Here is a 20181-nt window from a genome sequence, read left to right on the forward strand (position 1 = left end):
TCCGTGGGTACAAAACGTTGATTTTAAAATGAAGTAAATTGATTTCTGTTAAATTGAATGGTATGAAACTTCACACATCAACAAAACAAATATTTTTACATATTATATTGTGCTTAGTTTAAATTTCTAGTGAGTAATATAACGAAGATTGACATCGCCCACGAACTTTTCGAACAACCCTAGGCCTCGTATATACATTAAACTCTGATAATACTGCAAATGACAAGATGACAAGTCAGACTTTAAGTCTTTTACCCTTTTATCGCATATCATAATGAGTAATTTAAGAATACGAGGTGGCATTAAATCATGTCTCATACAGCATGTTTTTATTAATATATGATGATAATTTTATTTCTTTCTGTACACTAGATCGCAGCCCAGACCTGTAGCGATGCCCCAATGATCTGGACGCTGGATGAAACGACCACTCCTACCATGTCAGATTTTTACACCATTAACCAACATGCGTAGCGATTTTGAATTTACAAATTTTACAAATTTTAATAAATATTTAATTGGAAAATGTTTGATTTTTTTTATGAAAAATATTCTGTAAAGATTTTCTGGTTGAAATGGTTCTCATTAGGAACAAGACAAGATCATGTTCGTTGTAACCTTAAATGTTAGGAAAATGCCATTTAAACTTACGTGTTAAGAGTAATGAAAACGAAAAAAAAAACATTTTTTGCAAAGGTATTCCAGCTTCTTGCAAGTTCTATTTTCCATTATTAGGGACAAATTATGAAAAGATATTACATGTAAAATTGCAATTTGGAGACGGGAAGCAGTTTATTTAGCAGTTTATTAATAAGCCATTTATTAAGTATACGCAAGCAGTGTTTTTTCTGTTGATTATTTACACTGTTATTTATATGATTTATAGTTAAATTTTGTAAGGTATAAATGGAAGTCGAGCCTTTTTGACATAATAGCTGTAAGCAGGCGCGGATCCAGAAATTTTTCCCAGGGTGGGGTCCACCCCTGTCAAAAAAAAAATTTCAACCCAGAAATTTCTTAACAAGCAAAAAAAAAAAAAAACGTAAAGTCGCCAAAAGTTCAAATCCTATTTGGGGGGGGGGGGGGGGGGGGGAGGGGGTGTGGGCGATGACTTTTTAATGCTTCAAAATCTTTAACTTTTCAGACCACTTTAATACAAATTCACATTTACCAGGGGGGTCTGCGTTTCCTGAGGGGGGTCCAAGTTAACTTTTTCCTTGCTTATGTATATAAATTTAATAACCTTGAAATTCCAGGGGGGTCCTGACCCCCCCCGACCCCCCCCCCCCCCCCTCTGGATCCGCGCATGTGTAAACTGTTTTCTTTTTCAATGGAACCTAGTAAGGTTTTCAAAAAAATTGATAGTGCATTGCCTTTGGTAATCTGCAAATTTATTTGGTTTTAAAAAGATTCTCATTGTACACTTATGCAATCTGAAGTATAAAAAATATGTAGCTTTATTTTAATTGAAAATAAAGCCAATTTGAATTCTTGTGGGAACAAATTCTAAAGTCCGAGAAAATTTCGACGGCTTTAGAATATCAAATAAACGATTTAAATTTGATAGATTTGGAGTAATCCTGTGACTGAAGGGAGAAAGATTATTTTAATTATCAGTCAAGAATTCATAAACTCTAACAGAAAGATATCAATTTAAAGATGAGAGGAATAAATCTTAAATGTTTATTAAGTGAGGTAATCATATTACAAATTATTAAAAAAATGTCTTCCATAAAAAAAAAACAACAAAATGAAGAGGTAAAATCTACGATAAAATATGTTTTGGAGTACATATAAATTTTAAAAGTTGTATATCCCATAAGTACCATTAAATCCTAAGTACCATTAAATCGGCTTTTTAATTTTGGATACAAACTATAGAGCCAGTTTTCATAAGGGAAGGGCATACTTTTCCTTACAAATAAGTTCTTTTACTAGATAAAGACGTTAATGGTTATCTAACAACAAAACTTATGATAAATTTGATGACTTTAAAAGTCATTTTGTAAGTTCTAAAATCGATACAATGACCTTGTCAGCAAATACAATTTATCATTAAATAAGTCAAATGCTGACTGACTTTTTTTCCATACTTATAGTTAACCCCTTTGGTCTATTTACACACTGAATTTTCCAAGGTTTTTTCCCATTTATTTCCCGATCATGACAAGGAGCACACGGCTGGTGTGATTGGTCGGCAGGGGATGCTCACTCCTCCATGGGACCTGATCCCACCTCTGATGTTTTGGAGGTCCGTGTTTGCTCCTCTCCTATTTTGTGATGTTTAATGGACTTTTGAGCTTGATTATACTGTTTATCATCTCTCCACCTATTTCATTCATGTATATTAATTTTGTGATTTGCTTTAGTAAAAGCTAATAACAACAATAATTCTCTTAATTTGGTCAGATAAGAATAAGTTATCGAATACTAAAAATAGCTCCAATCCGTGTGTCCAAATTTTTACCTTGGTCGCAACATTGACCTGGAAGATTTGACAGATTTTAAATACATTTATCCGGCAATAGTATAAGATTTACAATACTTTCTTTTTATAAAATTAATATTTCTTAATATCACCAATACACATATTTGAAGATATTTATACAGAATATATTTATGGTGAGAATAACATTACCATTACATTTATTTCTCGAACAGTGTTGATAACACAATACTGGTATTCCATATCGTGACCTTAACTCTTTATACAAAAGTCTCAAGTAATCTAATATACAACATAACCACGAGGATAAGAAACTTGTCTAAGAATACCAGAATGAGGATGATACTTTTTAACCTTTTCTTTCTTTTTTTCAGTACATTTGCAGGTACAGTTTTAATCTAGTTTCTAATTTAGTTTTAGTTTTATCCTTTTTCAATTCATGCTATGTACATGTAAGAAAGTTGCTTGTCAAGAAAAAATTACAGTAAAACTAGTGAATAATATACGTATATAGAACGGATCAATTTATATAATGCAAAAGTAAAGAATCAGCTTGAAGTCAATTAGATGTTTTTAAACATTCTATAATATTAAAAGTTTAATTACTGAGTTGTGATTGATTTTTTAATGGTAGGTTAATTGTTCTCTACTTTTGTGCTAGTATTTTAATCACATTATTATTAATAAGACAAAAGGTATCCATGCATGATCTTAATGTAAGGTTCTTTCTAAAATGTCAAAGTCAAGACGAAACATTAAATATGTTGTCATCTGGATTTCTTCGAACTCTATTGTCCTGGGAAGTTTTTTGTTGTCTTCCATTCGTTTATCCGAAACGTCGTTATAAACATTTACCAGGTATGTACATGTATATATCTGTAAAATCGTCATCTGTATTAAATTTTCTCTCTTCCTAGGCAAAGGACTTGCAATAATACTTTTGCTACAAGTTCTGTTTCAGACAGTGTACTTAAATATTTGGTTATAAGTTATCCTGACTAAAATTTACCCCAGTGGCAATGTTCTCTAGCAAGCGACACAACGTAATACATGAATTATACTTATTTGCTATCTTTGACCTGACTAAGTTATTCCTATACATGGAGAAATCTAAATTGAGAAAGGCGTGTGTATTATTAACATAAAATATTTTTATGATTGTGTTTTAATATATTAGGATAAAAGTAATGATCAACAAGCTAGATAAAAATTATCTAATCTTTTTTTGAAATGTCAGAAACTTAATTTCCCTTCGAATTGCATGAATTTGGTGAGTATTTTATATGCATTTGTTCGCTATATTTTTATTCAAAAAATATGCCAACAATAGGGACAGGGCTTGCAGAATGCTTTAAAATCTCTTGAGCCGATTGATAATTCTTATAGAATTGTATTTTGTCGGTGTTTATTTTTGCTGACTTGCAATTATTTGCTTATTCATTGTTTGTAATTTTTGAGCAATAACAAAGTTTTTGTAAGCTTTTCAACATATTTTTGCTTATTTGTAAAGAAAGTCTTTTACACTCTGTAACTTGGAATTTATAGTTCACTAATTATATCCAAGTTTCCAAGCTTTCTACATCTATTATCATCCAAGTTTTTTTTTTATCATGAAGCGAGTGTACCTGCATCTATATTTTGCATATCATTTACATAATGCACACTCAGTTTCACTGATTTTGAATTACAATGGAAAAACTCAGAAGTAATATATTGCTTCCTAAGTAATGGAAGTTGACGACTGTAAAGTTAAAGTCATCACATTTATCATAGAGCTTGGTTGTTAACGTATTTGCACTTAAAATATCCAAGTATGAAACAGATGTGTCAGACTCTGTGGTATCTTTTATCTCAAGCTCACATGGATATATCGTATCGACATAAGAATGGAAGTTACCATTGCTAATTGACAATACGTCGTCAATACGTCTAAATGTGGAGTTGAAGGCCACAGGTAGTGTTTTCTTCTTTTCAGGCATAAGATTGTGCACAAATCTGCCTCATATGAATACATAAATAGATCGGTTAATAACGAGGCGCAATTAGTACCCATGGGAATTCCAATATATTGTCGGAAGACCTGGTCTCCAAAAACCACAGATATTGTCTATCAGAAACTCAAGCATCTTTTTTATGACAACTTCAGAGTACTTGTGTGTATAACTGTTTTTAACAAAATAATTTTGCAAATGATGAGGTAAGTAAATTTACAAGTTCCATTTTTAGGACACCTGAGTAACTCAGGTGACCTATTGCTACCCGTTTTCGTCTGTCGTCGTGTATCGTGCGTCGTGTGTTAACATTTGAACATTTTCAGCTTCTTCTCTGAAACCACTAAACCAATTTCAACCAAATTTGGTATACAGCATTTATGGGTGAAGGGGAACAAAAATTATGAATTTTATCGTCCCCGCCCCCCTTAGGCCTGAGGGGTGGGGCCAAAACCACTAAAATTATTGCAATCTTTAAAAATCTTCTTCTTTAGTCCTGGACATCAAGCAGGCAAACTGTTGGCATGAATGTAATGAGCATTGAGTCCTCTACCAAAATTGTGAAATTCATGGCCCCAGGGTCAGGGGTTCTAGTGCTAGGGCGGGGCTATATAGAGTATATAGTGAAAATGCATTATTTCTTTGAAAATCTTCTTCTCTGCTCCTAGGTATTAAGTAAACTAACTAAGTACATAGTAATATTGAGCAAGAGTGCCTCTTACAGAATTGTGAATTTTATGGCCCCAGGGTAAGGGGTTCTGGTGTTAGGGCGGGGCTCTATTGATTATATAGTGAAAATGCATTTATTCTTTGAAAATCTTCTTCTCTGCTTCTGGGTAGTAAATAAACTAACTAAGTACATAGTTATGATGAGCAAGAGTGCCTCTTCCAAAATAGTGAATTTAATGACTCCAGGATCAGGGGTTCCGATGTTAGGGTGGGCTCTATTGATTATATAGTGAAAATACATTAATTCTTTGAAAATCAATTTCTTTGCTCCTAGGTTTTATGCCAATGATCCAAGTATATATATTTATGATGAAGAAAAGTGCATCTAGCAAAATAGTTATTTTTTATGCCCCCCATGGGTCGGGGGGGGGGTTTACATAGTCTGAATATAAATTAATGCTTTGAAATCTGCTCTTTGGTATTAATCAACCATTTTATGATAAAATTTGCAAAATTTTGAAATAATTGTCCCCAGGATCAGTGGTTCTTTGGGATGAGGTGCACAACTGGTGATAAAGTGGAAGTGCATTTTCTCTTTGTTACTCTGATCTACCTCTGGGTATTAAGTAAATAGAGTAAGCATCCTAAGTTTATAATTATGATTAGCAATAGTGCCTCTTCCAAAATTATGAATTGTGAATTTCATGGCCTCTGGTTTAAAACACTAACCAAATTTAATTGTTTGAAAGTTGTTACCAATACCCAGGTGACCTATAAGGCCCCTTGGCTTCTTGTTTTTATTGAAATAGCAGCTGTCAATGATATAAAAAAGCCTAGACTTTAAATTATCGTGTGGAATGGTTGTGTATAAAGTCGTAAATTTTCAAGCTATTGATTTTGGTAAAACCTTATGATTTCAAATTGTCAAAAAGTTCTTTGGAATAACTGCAATTTTACTAACCTGTATAACTATTTACATTTTCCTCTTAAGCAAGTTTGTTTTGCTATCTGTATTAAAACATAAATATTTTTGCTCAGTTGTTTGTAAACATGAAAAACTTTTTTGTTCAGTTACGTACATGTGAACGTCATGACTACTTTTTGTCCAGTTGCCTGTTAACATGATTTTATTCTTTGTCCAGTTGCCTGTGGACATGGTTTAAATTTTTGTTCAGTGGCCTTTTAACCTGATTTTAATATTTGTTCATTTGCCTGTTAACATGATTTTAAATTTTTGTTCATTTGCCTGTTAACATGATTTTATTTTTTGTCCAGTTGCCTGTGGACATGATTTAGATTTTTGTTCAGTGGCCTTTTAACATGATTTTAATTTTTGTTCATTTGCCTGTTAACATAATTTTAATTTTTTATTCAGTTGCTTGTAGACATAACAGTGAGTGTATTAGTTGGTGTCACAACGACCAAGCAGAATGTTCTCATGGCCATTGTAGTAATTGTCATGGTAATGTGTTATAAATTTATACGAAATGTAATTATATTATGTGGCTTCTTTTTCTAAGTATAATTTGATGATTAAAGGACAAAAATTATGGGTTAACGATACTCGTTTTTCATTCTAAGCTGTTAATAAAAATAAGACTTAATTAATTGATATGTTTTCGCTCTAAAATTGAGGAATTCGGAGAATTTTAACCTACATGTAAAGACCACGTACACATACAATGTCCAATTTTATTTCAGAAAAATAAGCTTCTTATAAATGGAACCATTAGTATTTGATTACATAAATTATGATTTGTTCAAATAAATCCACAGAAAACTACATAAAATATATTAGAATGTATAAATGTCACTTAGAATTTGTTCGAATGTACTGTAGATCACTAAATTTTCGCGACACCTTATTTTTGCGAGATAGTCATTGACTCTTGATTAGCGAGACAAAATTTTCGCGAATTGAGGTTTTTGCTCTATATAATCTAAAGGAATACTAATATACACGAGAATTAAATTTTCGTGAGCTTTTTGTTTCGCGTAATTACGCCAAAATAAAGTTCTCGCGAATAAAAAGTGATTTACAGTATTCGATATTTGTTTCAGGTGGTTCACAGTCTGAGTGCTCAACTGACGACGATTGTAAAAGCCACTGCAGCGACGGAAAACATCCATACTGTTCACACTTTTTTGGAACTCGTTGCCAATGTTTTGGTAAGGTACATGTTTATACGGTCCTGCTTTTATCAAGCTCTTTTTAGCAAAATAACCCTGATTTGATTTTAGACCAACAATTGATTTAAAAATTATTCAGATACGTAGGCTGATAAACTTTTGTTATTTATTTTGTGATGGGTATCTAATAATATATCAATTTAAAGTGAAGGGTTTTATGCCTGTAACAAAAAATTTTTATATTTTACATTTCCATTAGTTTATTTGTGGAAAATAAAATAAAAGCCAAATCTATTATCTTTACTACAGACTGCACAGATGATAGTCACTGCAGCTGCCCACCTGGACAGATAGGAAAATGTCATAAAGAGGTGACATACGTCAATTTCCATATCACTAGTCACATCTGCGAATGTCAGGGTAGGTACACGTCAGTAGTCATTTCTGTCAATGTCAGGGTAGGTACATGTCAGTAGTCACTTCTGTCAATGTCGGTGTAGGTACCTGTCACTAGTGTCACTTCAGTCAGTCAGCGTAAGAACATGTCACTAGTCAATTCTGTCAATGTCAGCGTAAGAACATGTCACTAGTCACTTCTGTCAATGTCAGGGTAGGTACATGTCACTAGTCACCTCTGTCAATGTCAGGGTAGGTACATGTCACTAGTCACCTCTGTCAATGTCAATGTCAGCAGTCACTTTTGCCTATATACCATGGAAGGTACATTTTAGTAGTCACTCGAATGATCAGTCAATAACAGGGTAGGTACATGTCAGTAGTTACTTATGTCAATGCCATGGTAGATACACGTCAATAGTAACTTTTACCAGTGTCAGGGCGCATGTGTGCATGTCACTTAAGTCATTTTAGGGTTGTTACATATCATTTGTCACTTTTATCAATATCATGCGAGAGAAAGGTTCATGGAAGGGAGTTACCGCCAAAAGTCTATGTATCTTGCAATTCCTTTTATTCTTATCTTGTCTACATCTTTATTCGTTGTTATTTTTGTAACTATATGTCACTTTATTGTTTTCATATTCGCCTTTATTTCACACTTTGAACTTTTTTATTCTTCATATTGTCCCACTGCTATGCTGCTTCAAACTTGTAAATTCGTTTTTCTTTCTTTTAAATTGTTAAAGTTTAAGGCAGAAAATTGAAAAATTTCGAATAACCCGGCCCGGGTTTGCCTACCTAATTTTTCCAACAATATAAAATTCATCTTTGATTTTTGTAATATTGCTCAAAGAATTTGTAAACTACCTCCAAAATATAAACAGGTCAAACTATCACTTCCGCACCGACAACAACTGCTTTACCATCTGCACCACTGGCTTGTAAGGACATAAAAATCAGTGTTATAGAATCCATCGCAGAAAATATTCACGTGGAGGACAGCAGAGCATCACTGTGCTCCGGAAGTAATAAACACCAATCTTCTGAAGCTTACGTCATCCACAAATGTAACGCCACTGAAAGGACTTCCTGGATGAAGGGTCTGTCGGTAGGAAATATACATATCATAATGATAAAATTATTTTTAATCTAATCTTCATCATGCATGTAGGTGTTCTCATATTACTTGTAAGGTTCATTTCATAATTGAGAAATTTAACACCAGGTGAAATCTGACTGTTTGACCATTCCTGCCTACACACCTATTTCGACATTTTCCGGCCAAAACGATATGTCAGGCTTTTTTGTCCAGTGCACTGACTCTGGTCATGGATTAAAGGTACGTGATGTCATTAATCTACTGACTTAAGGTATACATTTACTCAGATGACTAAAAATTCCACTGATAAGAACGAAAAACCATCTATTGTACATTATACACCTATGATTCTTGTGTTAAATTTCAATTTCAAATAACTAGGTCAATGACCTCGTTTTCATGGTAGTGGACCCTGAGTATTTTTCGGGAAATACCTCAATTTTTCACACTGTAACCATTGTTTTCTTCACTCACAAAATATTACAAGCAAAAAAACTCTTTAAATAATGAAATATTATAGCAATGGAACAGAGTTGCTCTATATAAAGAAATGAGTAGAGTTTGGGCCATAAACGTGATAATTATTACAGTCCGAATTTCCTCTGTCATTTTTATATTTTTTTCCTATTTTTAATCAAATATTACAAAAATCTGACTGATAAGAACTCTAAATGATTTATACCCTGCGGTTACTTGTGTTGCCCTTATTCTCATGGTATTAACATTATATGGGGTCAATGATCAAATTATTGAGAAATGTTGTCTGGAGTGGTTTTTGTACATATTTTTGAGTTTCTTTATTTCATAGCATTCATTTATTTGAAATAATTCATGAGCTTAAACACATATAATATTTGCAAAATGATGTCTTAAAAAACATAATATTATAACCTTTACTTTGTGATTAATATTGCAAGAAATAAAAATTTTGACAAAAATTAAAAAATTAAAAATTTAGTCCGAATTTCCTCTGTGTAGCCATTCATTGAGTTTTGTTCCTGTATATTTTCTTCAAGTACTAACATATTAAATTTTTAAATTGATATTGAGATAAAACTTAGTTATTTTATCCATTTAGAACAATTTTTGATTTAAAATATTATATTTTATAAAATTTCTTTTCTGATTTCTGAAACCTGAGTAAACGTCATCCTTAAACCTGTTTTAACACCTTACCAAAATCAGGCCAAAGGATCATGATCGAGACAGACTTAGACTTAAGTGAAACCTTCAGTCACCTGTAAAATGTTTACTTACTGAGCAAGCCTCTAAATTTACAGATCCACATAAACTTTTTAAATTCAACAAATTTTTAACCAAAAGAAAGACTTTGACTTAAACTTGAGATGTTTCATGATCTGGAGCCTTGACTATAAGAGGAAGTAACACAGTTTTCTAGCACAAAGCCTTATTTTTCATATAACAATCACTGGTAAATGATTACCATTAATTAAAATGATAATGATAAAACACTACATATTTCTCCCTATTTGTCGAAACATTCAAAGCAGGATCTCTACACTTTGCTTGAAAAGTCAATCAAGGGCTTAGTTTCTGTATATAAAATTACATTTAGTAAAGAATAAGTTTACAATTTCGAGAATTTCTGTGCTCTATATTCATTCTAGGTAAAAAGTTGAAGTCTAGTCGTGTTGATGTCCATTTATTGATTTAGAACAATGTACTGCTGATAATTATTGAACCCATCTTGATAGAATTAAATTATTATTCTACCCGTATATTTTAAAATAAATTTTATATTTTACAAACTATTTGTTTCAGATTGCAGCCCAGACATGCTCTCATACCCCCATGATCCTTACATTGAATGATACCACTACACCCAGGATGTCCGATTTCTTCACCATTTTGCAACATCTGTAACATCATTGTAATTGTGAAATTATGCAAAATAAAATAAACCAGAAGTCTCTGTCGAGACTGAAGCTCTACTGGTTTGTACTTATAGCAAAGGAAGAGGAAAGTACTTAAAATATGAAAATTTGCACAGGCAAAAAAGAGAATAATGATCCTTGAATAAGTCTCTTTAAAGTCTACTTGCAAGCCACATTATATTATAGTCAGACTAAAACTGTATTTGAAGTAGCAAATGAGAGTAACAGAAATTGCTATCTTTATTAACCAAGGTAATAATGTTCATTGGAGTCAAAAACGGATATAAAGAAATGTACCTTAGTGTAGTCTACTTGAGTGCCAAGTTATATTGAAATCATACCAAAACTGTAGGAGGAATAGCATTTTGAAAGAATTTCACAGAAATATTTTTGGTAACAACGCCAACACCGTTCGTCGAAATCAAAAACCGATACACAGAATTATGTATCTTAGTGTAGTCTACTTGTGTGCCAAGTTATATTGAAATCAGACCAAATTTGTACGAGGAGTAGCATTTTGAAAGAATTTCACAGAAATTTCTATTTTTAGTAACAATGCCAACACCGTTCGTTGAAATCAAAAACCGATATACAGAATTATATACTGTAGTCTACTTGTGTGCCAAGTTATATTGAAGTCAGACCAAAACTGTAGGAGGAGTAGCATTTTGAAAGAATTTCACAGAAATTTCTATTTTTAGTAACCACGGCAACACCGTTCATCGAAATCAAAAACCGATGCACAGAATTATGTAACTTAGTGTAGTCTATTTGTTTGCCAAGTTATATTAAATCATACCAAATTTGTGAGGATAGCATTTTGAAAGAATTTCACAGAAATTTCTATTTTTAGTAACAACGCCAACATCGTTCGTTGAAATCAAAAACCGATACACAGAATTATGTATCTTAGTGTAGTCTACTTGTGTGCCAAGTTATATTGATGTCAGACCAAAACTGTAGGAGGAGTAGCATTTTGAAAGAATTTCACAGAAATTTCTATTTTTAGTAACAACGCCAACACCGTTCGTCGAAATCAAAAACCGATACACAGAATTATGTATCTTAGTGTAGTCTACTTATATGCCAAGTTATATTGAAATCAGATCAAAACTGTAGGAGGAGTAGCATTTTGAAAAATTGTTTACAGACAGACAGACAGACAGACGGACAGACGGACGGACGCCGGACGCATTACTATGCTCTTTCCTACCAGTAGACTAAAAAAGTATCATAGAAATATATAAAAACCCGAAGCAAAGTCATGAGAATGCGTTACTGTTACCAGGAAAAATACTTTGACTTGACTGTTCAATATATATTTATTTTCCATGATTGTTTTGTATTGTACATTAAGAAATTTAAAGTCGTGAATAATTTTTTTATTGGTACATCATTTACATATAATATATAATGATTGATGAACATAGAAGAAAAGCGAATGCAACAAATTTCATGTTTTCCCACAAAGATCAATAAAAACCCGCCATATCACCAGAAAACGCGATCCAATGGTTCAAATTTTCAAAAATGTGGTTAAAAAAACTCTTGTTTATTACAACTTCATAACTATCTGCAAAAATAGAAGCTCAGAAGCAGAGAAGACTTTCGGACAATTTAAGAAAACTAATCGATCCCCACCCAAATAACAGAGCCCCTGACTCTGGAGCCATGCTAATCACAGTTTTTGGAGATTCAATATTGGTCATAAGATCAAAACAACACACTATGTATGCTTGATTAATGCACATGGACAAAGACGAAAATTTAAAGAATAATGCATTTTCATTTATTAATATGACAAGCCCTGCCTAAGAAGAATAATTAATCCTTGGCACAGGGGCTATGAATTTCAAATTTTTAAGAAGAATCCTTGCTTATCTTAACAATGCACTGTGTGTATCTGTTCAGGAATAAAAAGGAGAATTTCATCAAATAATCAATCAATTCAACCTTTCCCTAATACAAAAAGTATTGGCTTAGGAGCATTTAAATTCAAAGTTAGGCTTTTGATATGATGAGGTGCATGTCATATAAATTATTCATTTAAAGTTACGTTCCCATGATAATGATTGAAGTCTATGACAAAGACGTTATTATACCACACGCAACAAATTGCGTGAGGTATAATGTTTTTGACCTGTCCGTCAGTCAGTCAGTCACAGTGTCAGTCAGTCCTGTTTTTTTCAGCACAACTTCTCATAAACTGCTGCAAAGTATTTCGTCAAACTTTGCAGATATTTAGGACACAATGTGTAGATGTGCATATTACCAAGAAAATTCCAATTCCTTTATTTTTTCCGGGAATTTCTGCACTTTTTAACTTAGATCTTTGGCCATACCTTGAATATAGAGATGAACAGTTTGTCAGCGCAACTCCTCTTAAATCACTGCACAGAATTTCGTCAAACTTTGTAGATGTTTAGGACACAATATTTAGATGTGAATATTACCAAGAAATTCTGATTCCTTTATTTTTTCCGGGAATTTCCACACTTTTCAATTAGATTTTTTTGGCCATACCTTGAATACAGAGATGAACAGTTTGTCAGGAACGCTCTTTTCAAGCCGCTTCACAGAATTTCGTCAAACTTTGCAGGTATTTAGGACACAATGTGTAGTTGTGCAGCATATTACCAGGAAGTTCCGATTCCGTTTTTTTTTCCGGGAATTTCCGCACTTTTTAACTTAGGCATTTGGCCATACCTTGAATATAGAGATGAACAGTTTGTCAGCGCAACTCCTCATAAACCGCTGCACAGAATTTCGTCAAACTTTGCAGGTATTTAGGACACAATGTGTAGACGTGCATATTACCAGGAAATTCCGATTCCATTATTTTTTCCGGGAATTTCCGCACTTTTTAACTTAGGCATTTGGCCATACCTTGAATATAGAGATGAACAGTTTGTCAGCGCAATTTCTCTTAAACCGCTGCACAAAATTTTGTCAAACTTTGCAGATATTTAGGACACAATGTGTAGATGTGCTTATTACTGGGAAATTCCGATTCCTGACATTTTTTTCGGATTTTCAGCACTTTGAGTTTTGAGGGAGCGTGGGGTATGTGAGCTTGTTCACTTTTTCATTAATTTTTAAGAAATCTAGACTACACAGACCAGTAGGGAACTATTTATCTCAGAATGTTTGTTGTATTTGGTCTGAATAAGTCTTATTTATAGGAATTCTCTGTATTTGGAACCACAGCGCGATAAGATTTCTTGACCATGACATACCTATTGACACTTAGGCGTTAGAAAAAGACAGAGAAGTGTGACACAATTTACTAGAATGAGGATTATAGTAATTTTACTGAATGTTACTCTCTTCAGCCAGTTTGCAGGTGCAGTATCATTTTAAATATTTCAATATTAATAGTATTTAATAATATTAATTGATTTCAATATCTATCGTTTTTTTAAATATAATATATTATATAAAGTTTTATTACCATTGACGTCAATTGTCGAAATGAAAAACTAATGTGTTTTGTTTCAATGCAAATTTTGACCTTTACGAGAACCTTAATATTTATAAAAAAAATCTCTCTTTGTCTCTTCCTCTCTCTCTCTCTCTCTCTCTCTCTTTCACACACATTTTTATAATAAATAACATTTTAAACCAAATAATTCATTTTAGCTCACCCAAGCCAAAGGCTCAAGTGAGCTTTTCGTATCGAAAAGGTTCCGGCATCCGTCTGTCGTCTGTAAATTTTTCTTATTTTCGACTTCTCAAGAATCACTGGGTAAAAATCAATCAAACTTGCCACAAAAAATTGGTTGAAGGGGCTTGAAATCTGTTCACAAGTACATTGTAGTGCAACACTCTCTTTCAAGGGAAATAATAAAGAATTCTTTAAAAATGTATCTTTTAAAATTTTTTTTTCATAAAGCACTGGGCTAGAGAAGAAGAAACGTATGTGAAATTTTCATACTACATACTGCTGTATTCAAGTTTGTTCACATATTGTTCATACATGTGCCATCGGGGGTAGTATTTGGGCAACAAGAGAGAGTCGAAGTTTTATACAGGATTACATGTATATAGGAATTAAATGTCTTTAAAAAATTTTTCTCGAACAACAGAGCCATGATTAGTCATGTAATAATAGAAGTATCCTTAGGTTATGTAGATTCAATTTTTTTTTCCAGTCATGACCCCTGGGAGTAGGACAGGGCCACAACAGGGGAAGGGGGTCAAAATTAATTATCGGAATATATAGAAAATATCTTTTAAATCTTATTTTCAACAACAGCTTAAGCTGTTTTAGTCATATTATTATAGAAGTATCCTCGGGTTGTGTAGATTCAAGTTTTATCAAATCATGACCCTAGGGTGGGTTATTCTGTTTGTATGGAATATTTTCTTTTACGGGCAATCTAATGAGATATCTGGGAAAAAAACTGGAAAACTTTTGCAATGAAAATCAATACTATCGGTACTTTTCCTCTGGCCTCATGATTTTTTTTATTTTAGGTCAATAGGTCAGAGTCGGATATTTATACATTGCAAAAAGGGTTCCTTGTTGACAGTTTTAATTTTTTTTTCTTAAGACATTAAAGAGAACTAAAAACAACTTAAATTTTTATATTATGACTTTTAAGTATATTGCTATTGGTTTTGGGTCAAAGGAGTATGGCATATCTTTTAAATCTCTTGAGTGAAACATATGGAGAACAGTATTCAAGATCAAAAATCCATAAAACAATACAAAATAGGAGCAGAGCAAACACGGACTTCCAAAACATCAGAGATGGTATCAGGTGCCGCCCGGTCTCACCAGCCGTGTGCTCCTTGTCATGATCGGGTAAACAACGGAAAAACCGTCGTCAATTCAGTGTATAAAAAAACTAACAGTATGTCAGTCAGCAAAAATCCATAAAACAATAATGTATATAAAACTAACAATAGCAAAAATCCATAAAACAATAATGTATATAAAACTAACAATATGTCAGTCAGCAAAAATCCATAAAACAATAATGTATATAAAACTAACAATATGTCAGTCAGCAAAAATCCATAAAACAATAATGTATATAAAACTAACAATATATCAGTCAGCATTTGACTCAATGATAAATTGCATTTGTTGACAAGGTCATTGTATGGACCATAGAACATACGAAATTGTTAGAAATTGTTCATACGTAGAGCATGCTCTTGGGTATCGAATCAACTGAGATACATAAACCCCGTATGCAGATGGTAAAGGTACATTGCTGCACAAGCAAGGGAAGCTGATGATTGAAAGCCAATGTCATCACGCCCACCACTAGAGCTTGGCCGCAAGATCACCAATTACGTCTAAGTCTTGAGCCCTGTTTAAGATGCATTCTATTTTGTCGTATATTATGCTTATTAAATCTTTGTTTCAGTAGAAAAATTAAACATTATATATTTACTAAAAACATTGCTGACGTAAAGATATTTAAATTGTAAACAATGTTAATGAGTTATAAAATATTTAATAATAATATATTTAAGTTTCTTTTAGTTGCGTGTTGGCATGACAACGAATGCAGCCCTTGGTGCAAACATGAACAACACCCAAAGTGCTTCTACGGATTTTGTCAATGCCATGGTAACTTATTTATGTATATTTTATTCGATATTCAAATAAATATCGATTATATGCAATCGAATCGTATCTTGTCAACACATGCAATAGTAGTTTTAAAGAACATACAACATGTATCAACTTGGCAACAAGTAACCACTATAACTGAGCATGGAAATGACTGATCTAAAATTCGAATCGACAAAGAGACTTCAGCTTTTAATAAATCTTAGACTCATCTTTTTTTTTAAAAAATTCACTGATCGATGACCAAAGCTATTCATTTAGAGTCGAGCCTTTAGTAATAAATGTTCATGTTCTGTTGCAGTATGTTTGATCGACAGCCATTGTTCCTGTAAAGCAGACGAGGTTCCAAAATGTCTGCCCGACCACCTCTTCCACTATCACTACTGCAAATGTCAAGGTAAGCTGCTACTCCCTTTTTAATTACACATTTGAAAATTATATGCAAAAAATATTGTTTTCGATTAAGTAAGCTACAAATTAGTAAAAAAAAAACCTTATACGTAAGTTTTAAAAAATCAGTGTTTTGAGAAGAAATATGTATGAAAATATTTTTACCAATATGAATGCTATGAAAACCTGACCGACAAGCTTACTTAATAGATTACTCGAGTCAAAAGTACATGTCAAGTTGTTCTGTTCTAACTGGTTTTCTTAGATATCATATAGGAAGCAATTATTAAGTGTAGTTATCATATTGAAAAAAAATGTTCATAACGCATAAATAACAATTGTGTAATTAAAAAAAAGCTGTAAGCTTGTAAAGTATTTGTCTAAGTGTACAGCCCAAAGTTCCAACACTATTGCCTCTACGACTACTTCGACAACTACGACTTCTACCACTAAAACCACTTTGCCCACCACCCCTTTACCATTGGTTCCATTGGAATGTAAGCACCACAAAGTCAGTGTCATTGAATCCATCGCAGAAAATATACACGTGGAAGACAACAGAGCAGCACTGTGTCCCAGCAATAATAAACACCAATCATCTGAAGCCTACGTCATCAACAAATGTAACGCTACAGAAAGGTTCTCCTGGATGCAAGGGTTATCGGTATATATGAATTTACATACAAGTAAAAGTTTTTCCTTTTTCCTGTGAAAATATATGTTATTTATGTAAATGAATAAACATATTTTAGGCGAACCTTTGAAACAAGATTCTGAATTCACTCTTAGAAATAGATTGACTGATTCACATTCTGCAAAAAGGATATAATTTTTCTTCTCTGTTTGAAAAGTGGATAAATGATTGAATTCATTTCAGATTTTGAAAAATGGAATTTATCGTCATGTTTTTATTTTTTCTTAAAATGTACCCTTTAATTAATATCTGTTCTACTATACTTACACATGTTTTAAAGAGTAATTTGACTAAATGAATAAAATATGGAATAAATTTATATTGGGACCGGATTGTTTTCCATTACACTGGGGAAAATACATACCTTTAGACAATTAAAATTTAGACATATTATTAAAATCTTTTTGATTTGTAAATGATAAAGATTTCTTTTTACAGTTAAAGACATGGTGTAAAACTGTAGAACGTTACACACCTATCTCAACATTTCTTGAAAATAGCAACGACGTGGCTGGCTTTTTCATTGGTTGCAGTGACTCACTTGATGTGTTGCAGGTTTGTCTAATATTCTATTTAACTAACTCGACCGTTCATGTGATCTTGCTAAGTCTAATTTAGCAATGAATATGTTTTGTAAATACTTTCCATGCAGCAGGAGATAGATCACGCTTGATTTAAAGATACGCTGGTTTTCACAATTTCTGTACGGCATGCAAATCTTGAACTTTTATTCTCATTTTCAGTTCCAAATTTCAGTTTCGAATCCTTAATGACTGCATATTTAGTTCAAATCCTTAATGACTGCATATTCAATTACCAACAAAAACATCTTGTGCTTCCTTAAGTGGCCCTTAAAATGTTGTCTTGACATGGAAGTGCTTTTCAAATTCTACATTTAAATAATAAACATATTTGCAAAAAGTTAGTTACATGTATATTTTTGGAAAAAATCAACTGAACTTGGTCATTTTTACTAGGTCACCTGAGTAAACTCAGGTGACCTATTGCTATCTGTTTTCGTCCGTCGTCGTGCGTTGTGCGTTAACATTTGAACATTTTCTGCTTCTTCTCTGCAACTACTGAACCAATTTCAACCAAATTTGGCATATAGCATCTATGGGTAAAGGGGAACAAAAACTGTGAATTTCATGGTCCCTGCCCCCCTGGGGCCTGAGGGGTGGGGCCAAAACCACTAAAATTAATGCATTCTTTAAAAATCTTCTTCTTTACTCCTGGACATCAAGCAGTCAAACTGTTTGCATGATTGTAATCAGCAGTAAGTCCTCTACTAAAATTGTGAAATTCATGGCCCTGGAGTCAGGAGTTCTAGTGCTAGGGCGGGGCTAAATAAGTATGTAGTGAAAATGCATTATTTCTTTGAAAATCTTCTTCTCTGCTCCTAGGTATTAAATAAACCAACTAAGTGCATAGTTATGATGAGCAAAAGTGCCTCTACCAAAATTGTGAATTTTATGGCCCCAGGGTCAGGGGTTCTGGTGTTAGGGCGGGGCTCTATTGATTATATAGTGAAAATACATGAATTCTTTGAAAATCTTCTTCTCTGCTCTTGGGTATTAAATAAACTAACTAAGTGCATAGTTATGATGAGCAAGAGTGCCTCTACCAAAATTGTGAATTTTATGGCCCCAGGGTCAGGGGTTCTGGTGTTAGGGCGGGGCTCTATTGATTATATAGTGAAAATACATGAATTCTTTGAAAATTTTCTTCTCTGCTCCTAGGAATTAAATAAACTAACTAAGTACATAGTTATGATGAGCAAGAATGTCTCTTCCAAAAATCGTGAATTTTATAGCCCCAGGGTCAGGGGTTCTGGTGTTAGGGCGGGGCTCTATTGATTATAAAGTGAAAATACATTAAATCTTTGAAAATTTTCTTCTCTGCTCCAGGGTATTAAGCAGATGAACTACCTTTATAGTTATGATGGACAAGGGCCCTAATCTTCCAGAACTGTGAATTTTAAGGCCCCAGGGTCAGGGGTACCATAGAGGGGGGGGGGGCTGTACTTATATACTGAAAATGAATGAATGGTTTGAAATCTGCTCCTTGGTATTAATCAAATATCAAGGCCTAAGGGTTAGAGGCTCATGTGTGGTAGGGGCACTACTGATTATTGCTGAATATTACTGATTAGTTGAAATGCATTTTTTGTTCCCCTACCCTGCGTATGGGTATTAAGTAAACAAACTAAGCAACTGCTAAGTGTATTGTTATGATGATCAATGGTGCCTCTTTCAAAATTATGAATGCCATAGCATCTGGTTTAAAACATGAATCAAATGCAATCACTGGAATGTTGTTGCATAATGCTCAGGTGACCTATAAGGCCCATGGGCCTCTTGTTTGGCTTAAATTTTGATATAAGCAAAATTGAATTTCCATTTATTAATAATTTTTCGTTATTTGGGACATAATACTTATGTTCACATGGTGATCAAGAATCTTTGATATTATGTTGAAGGAAAACAAAATTAAAATGTATATGATTTACATTAAATCTTTTATATTTGATATGTACAGTTTTTTTCCCTTCAAGCTTGGTTATTTCAAGTAATAACTGTATTTACAGAAATATTTATTTATAAGCATTCTGAAGAACATTTACTATTTATTATTATGCTGTATTTAAGTTAATGACTCTTTCTTTTAACCGGTGCCTCTATTGTAGATTGCTGCCCAGACGTGTAGTGAACCTCCAATGATCTTTACCCTAGACGAAACAACCACTCCCCGTATGTCGGATTTCTATACCATACAGCAGTGGAAACCATCTTAACAAAATCTCAGTTGTAGTGAAAAAATATGTAATTATAGTACAAATAATTTATTACAAGGTTTTTTTTTTAAATATTTTTTTCATATG

The 20181-nt window shown here is 33.0% G+C and overlaps 2 protein-coding genes across 4 annotated transcripts in view; both read left to right on the forward strand.

Moving 5' to 3' along the window:
• LOC134245633 (uncharacterized) overlaps nt 1–20121 on the forward strand; it is a 32110-nt gene extending 11989 nt beyond the window's left edge. Inside the window, exons 1-6 of one of the 3 annotated variants that reach the window (XM_062727900.1) lie at nt 13848–13972; nt 16127–16213; nt 16518–16613; nt 16999–17270; nt 17739–17855; nt 19987–20121. In XM_062727900.1, coding sequence (XP_062583884.1) covers nt 13921–13972; nt 16127–16213; nt 16518–16613; nt 16999–17270; nt 17739–17855; nt 19987–20094 — 732 coding nt within the window. In that variant the 5' untranslated portion in view covers nt 13848–13920 and the 3' untranslated portion in view covers nt 20095–20121. Of the gene's footprint in view, nt 1–13847; nt 13973–16126; nt 16214–16517; nt 16614–16998; nt 17271–17738; nt 17856–19986 lie in introns of those variants that run through there. The other 2 variants (XM_062727897.1, XM_062727899.1) reach the window with 2 other exon arrangements.
• LOC134245611 (uncharacterized) lies at nt 3692–10629 on the forward strand (the record flags this gene model as incomplete). Its single annotated transcript, XM_062727878.1, has 7 exons — nt 3692–3716; nt 6482–6568; nt 7168–7275; nt 7546–7656; nt 8520–8743; nt 8861–8974; nt 10517–10629. Coding segments are annotated over 7 exons (771 nt in total), but the record flags the coding sequence as incomplete, so codon positions are not given.
• Nucleotides 20122–20181: the final 60 nt, after the last annotated feature.

The sequence above is a fragment of the Saccostrea cucullata genome, unplaced genomic scaffold (genome assembly GCF_032062105.1).
Source record: "Saccostrea cucullata isolate Sc308-1 unplaced genomic scaffold, CSIRO_AGI_Scuc_v1 ctg181, whole genome shotgun sequence".
Taxonomy (NCBI): Eukaryota; Metazoa; Mollusca; class Bivalvia; order Ostreida; family Ostreidae; genus Saccostrea; species Saccostrea cuccullata.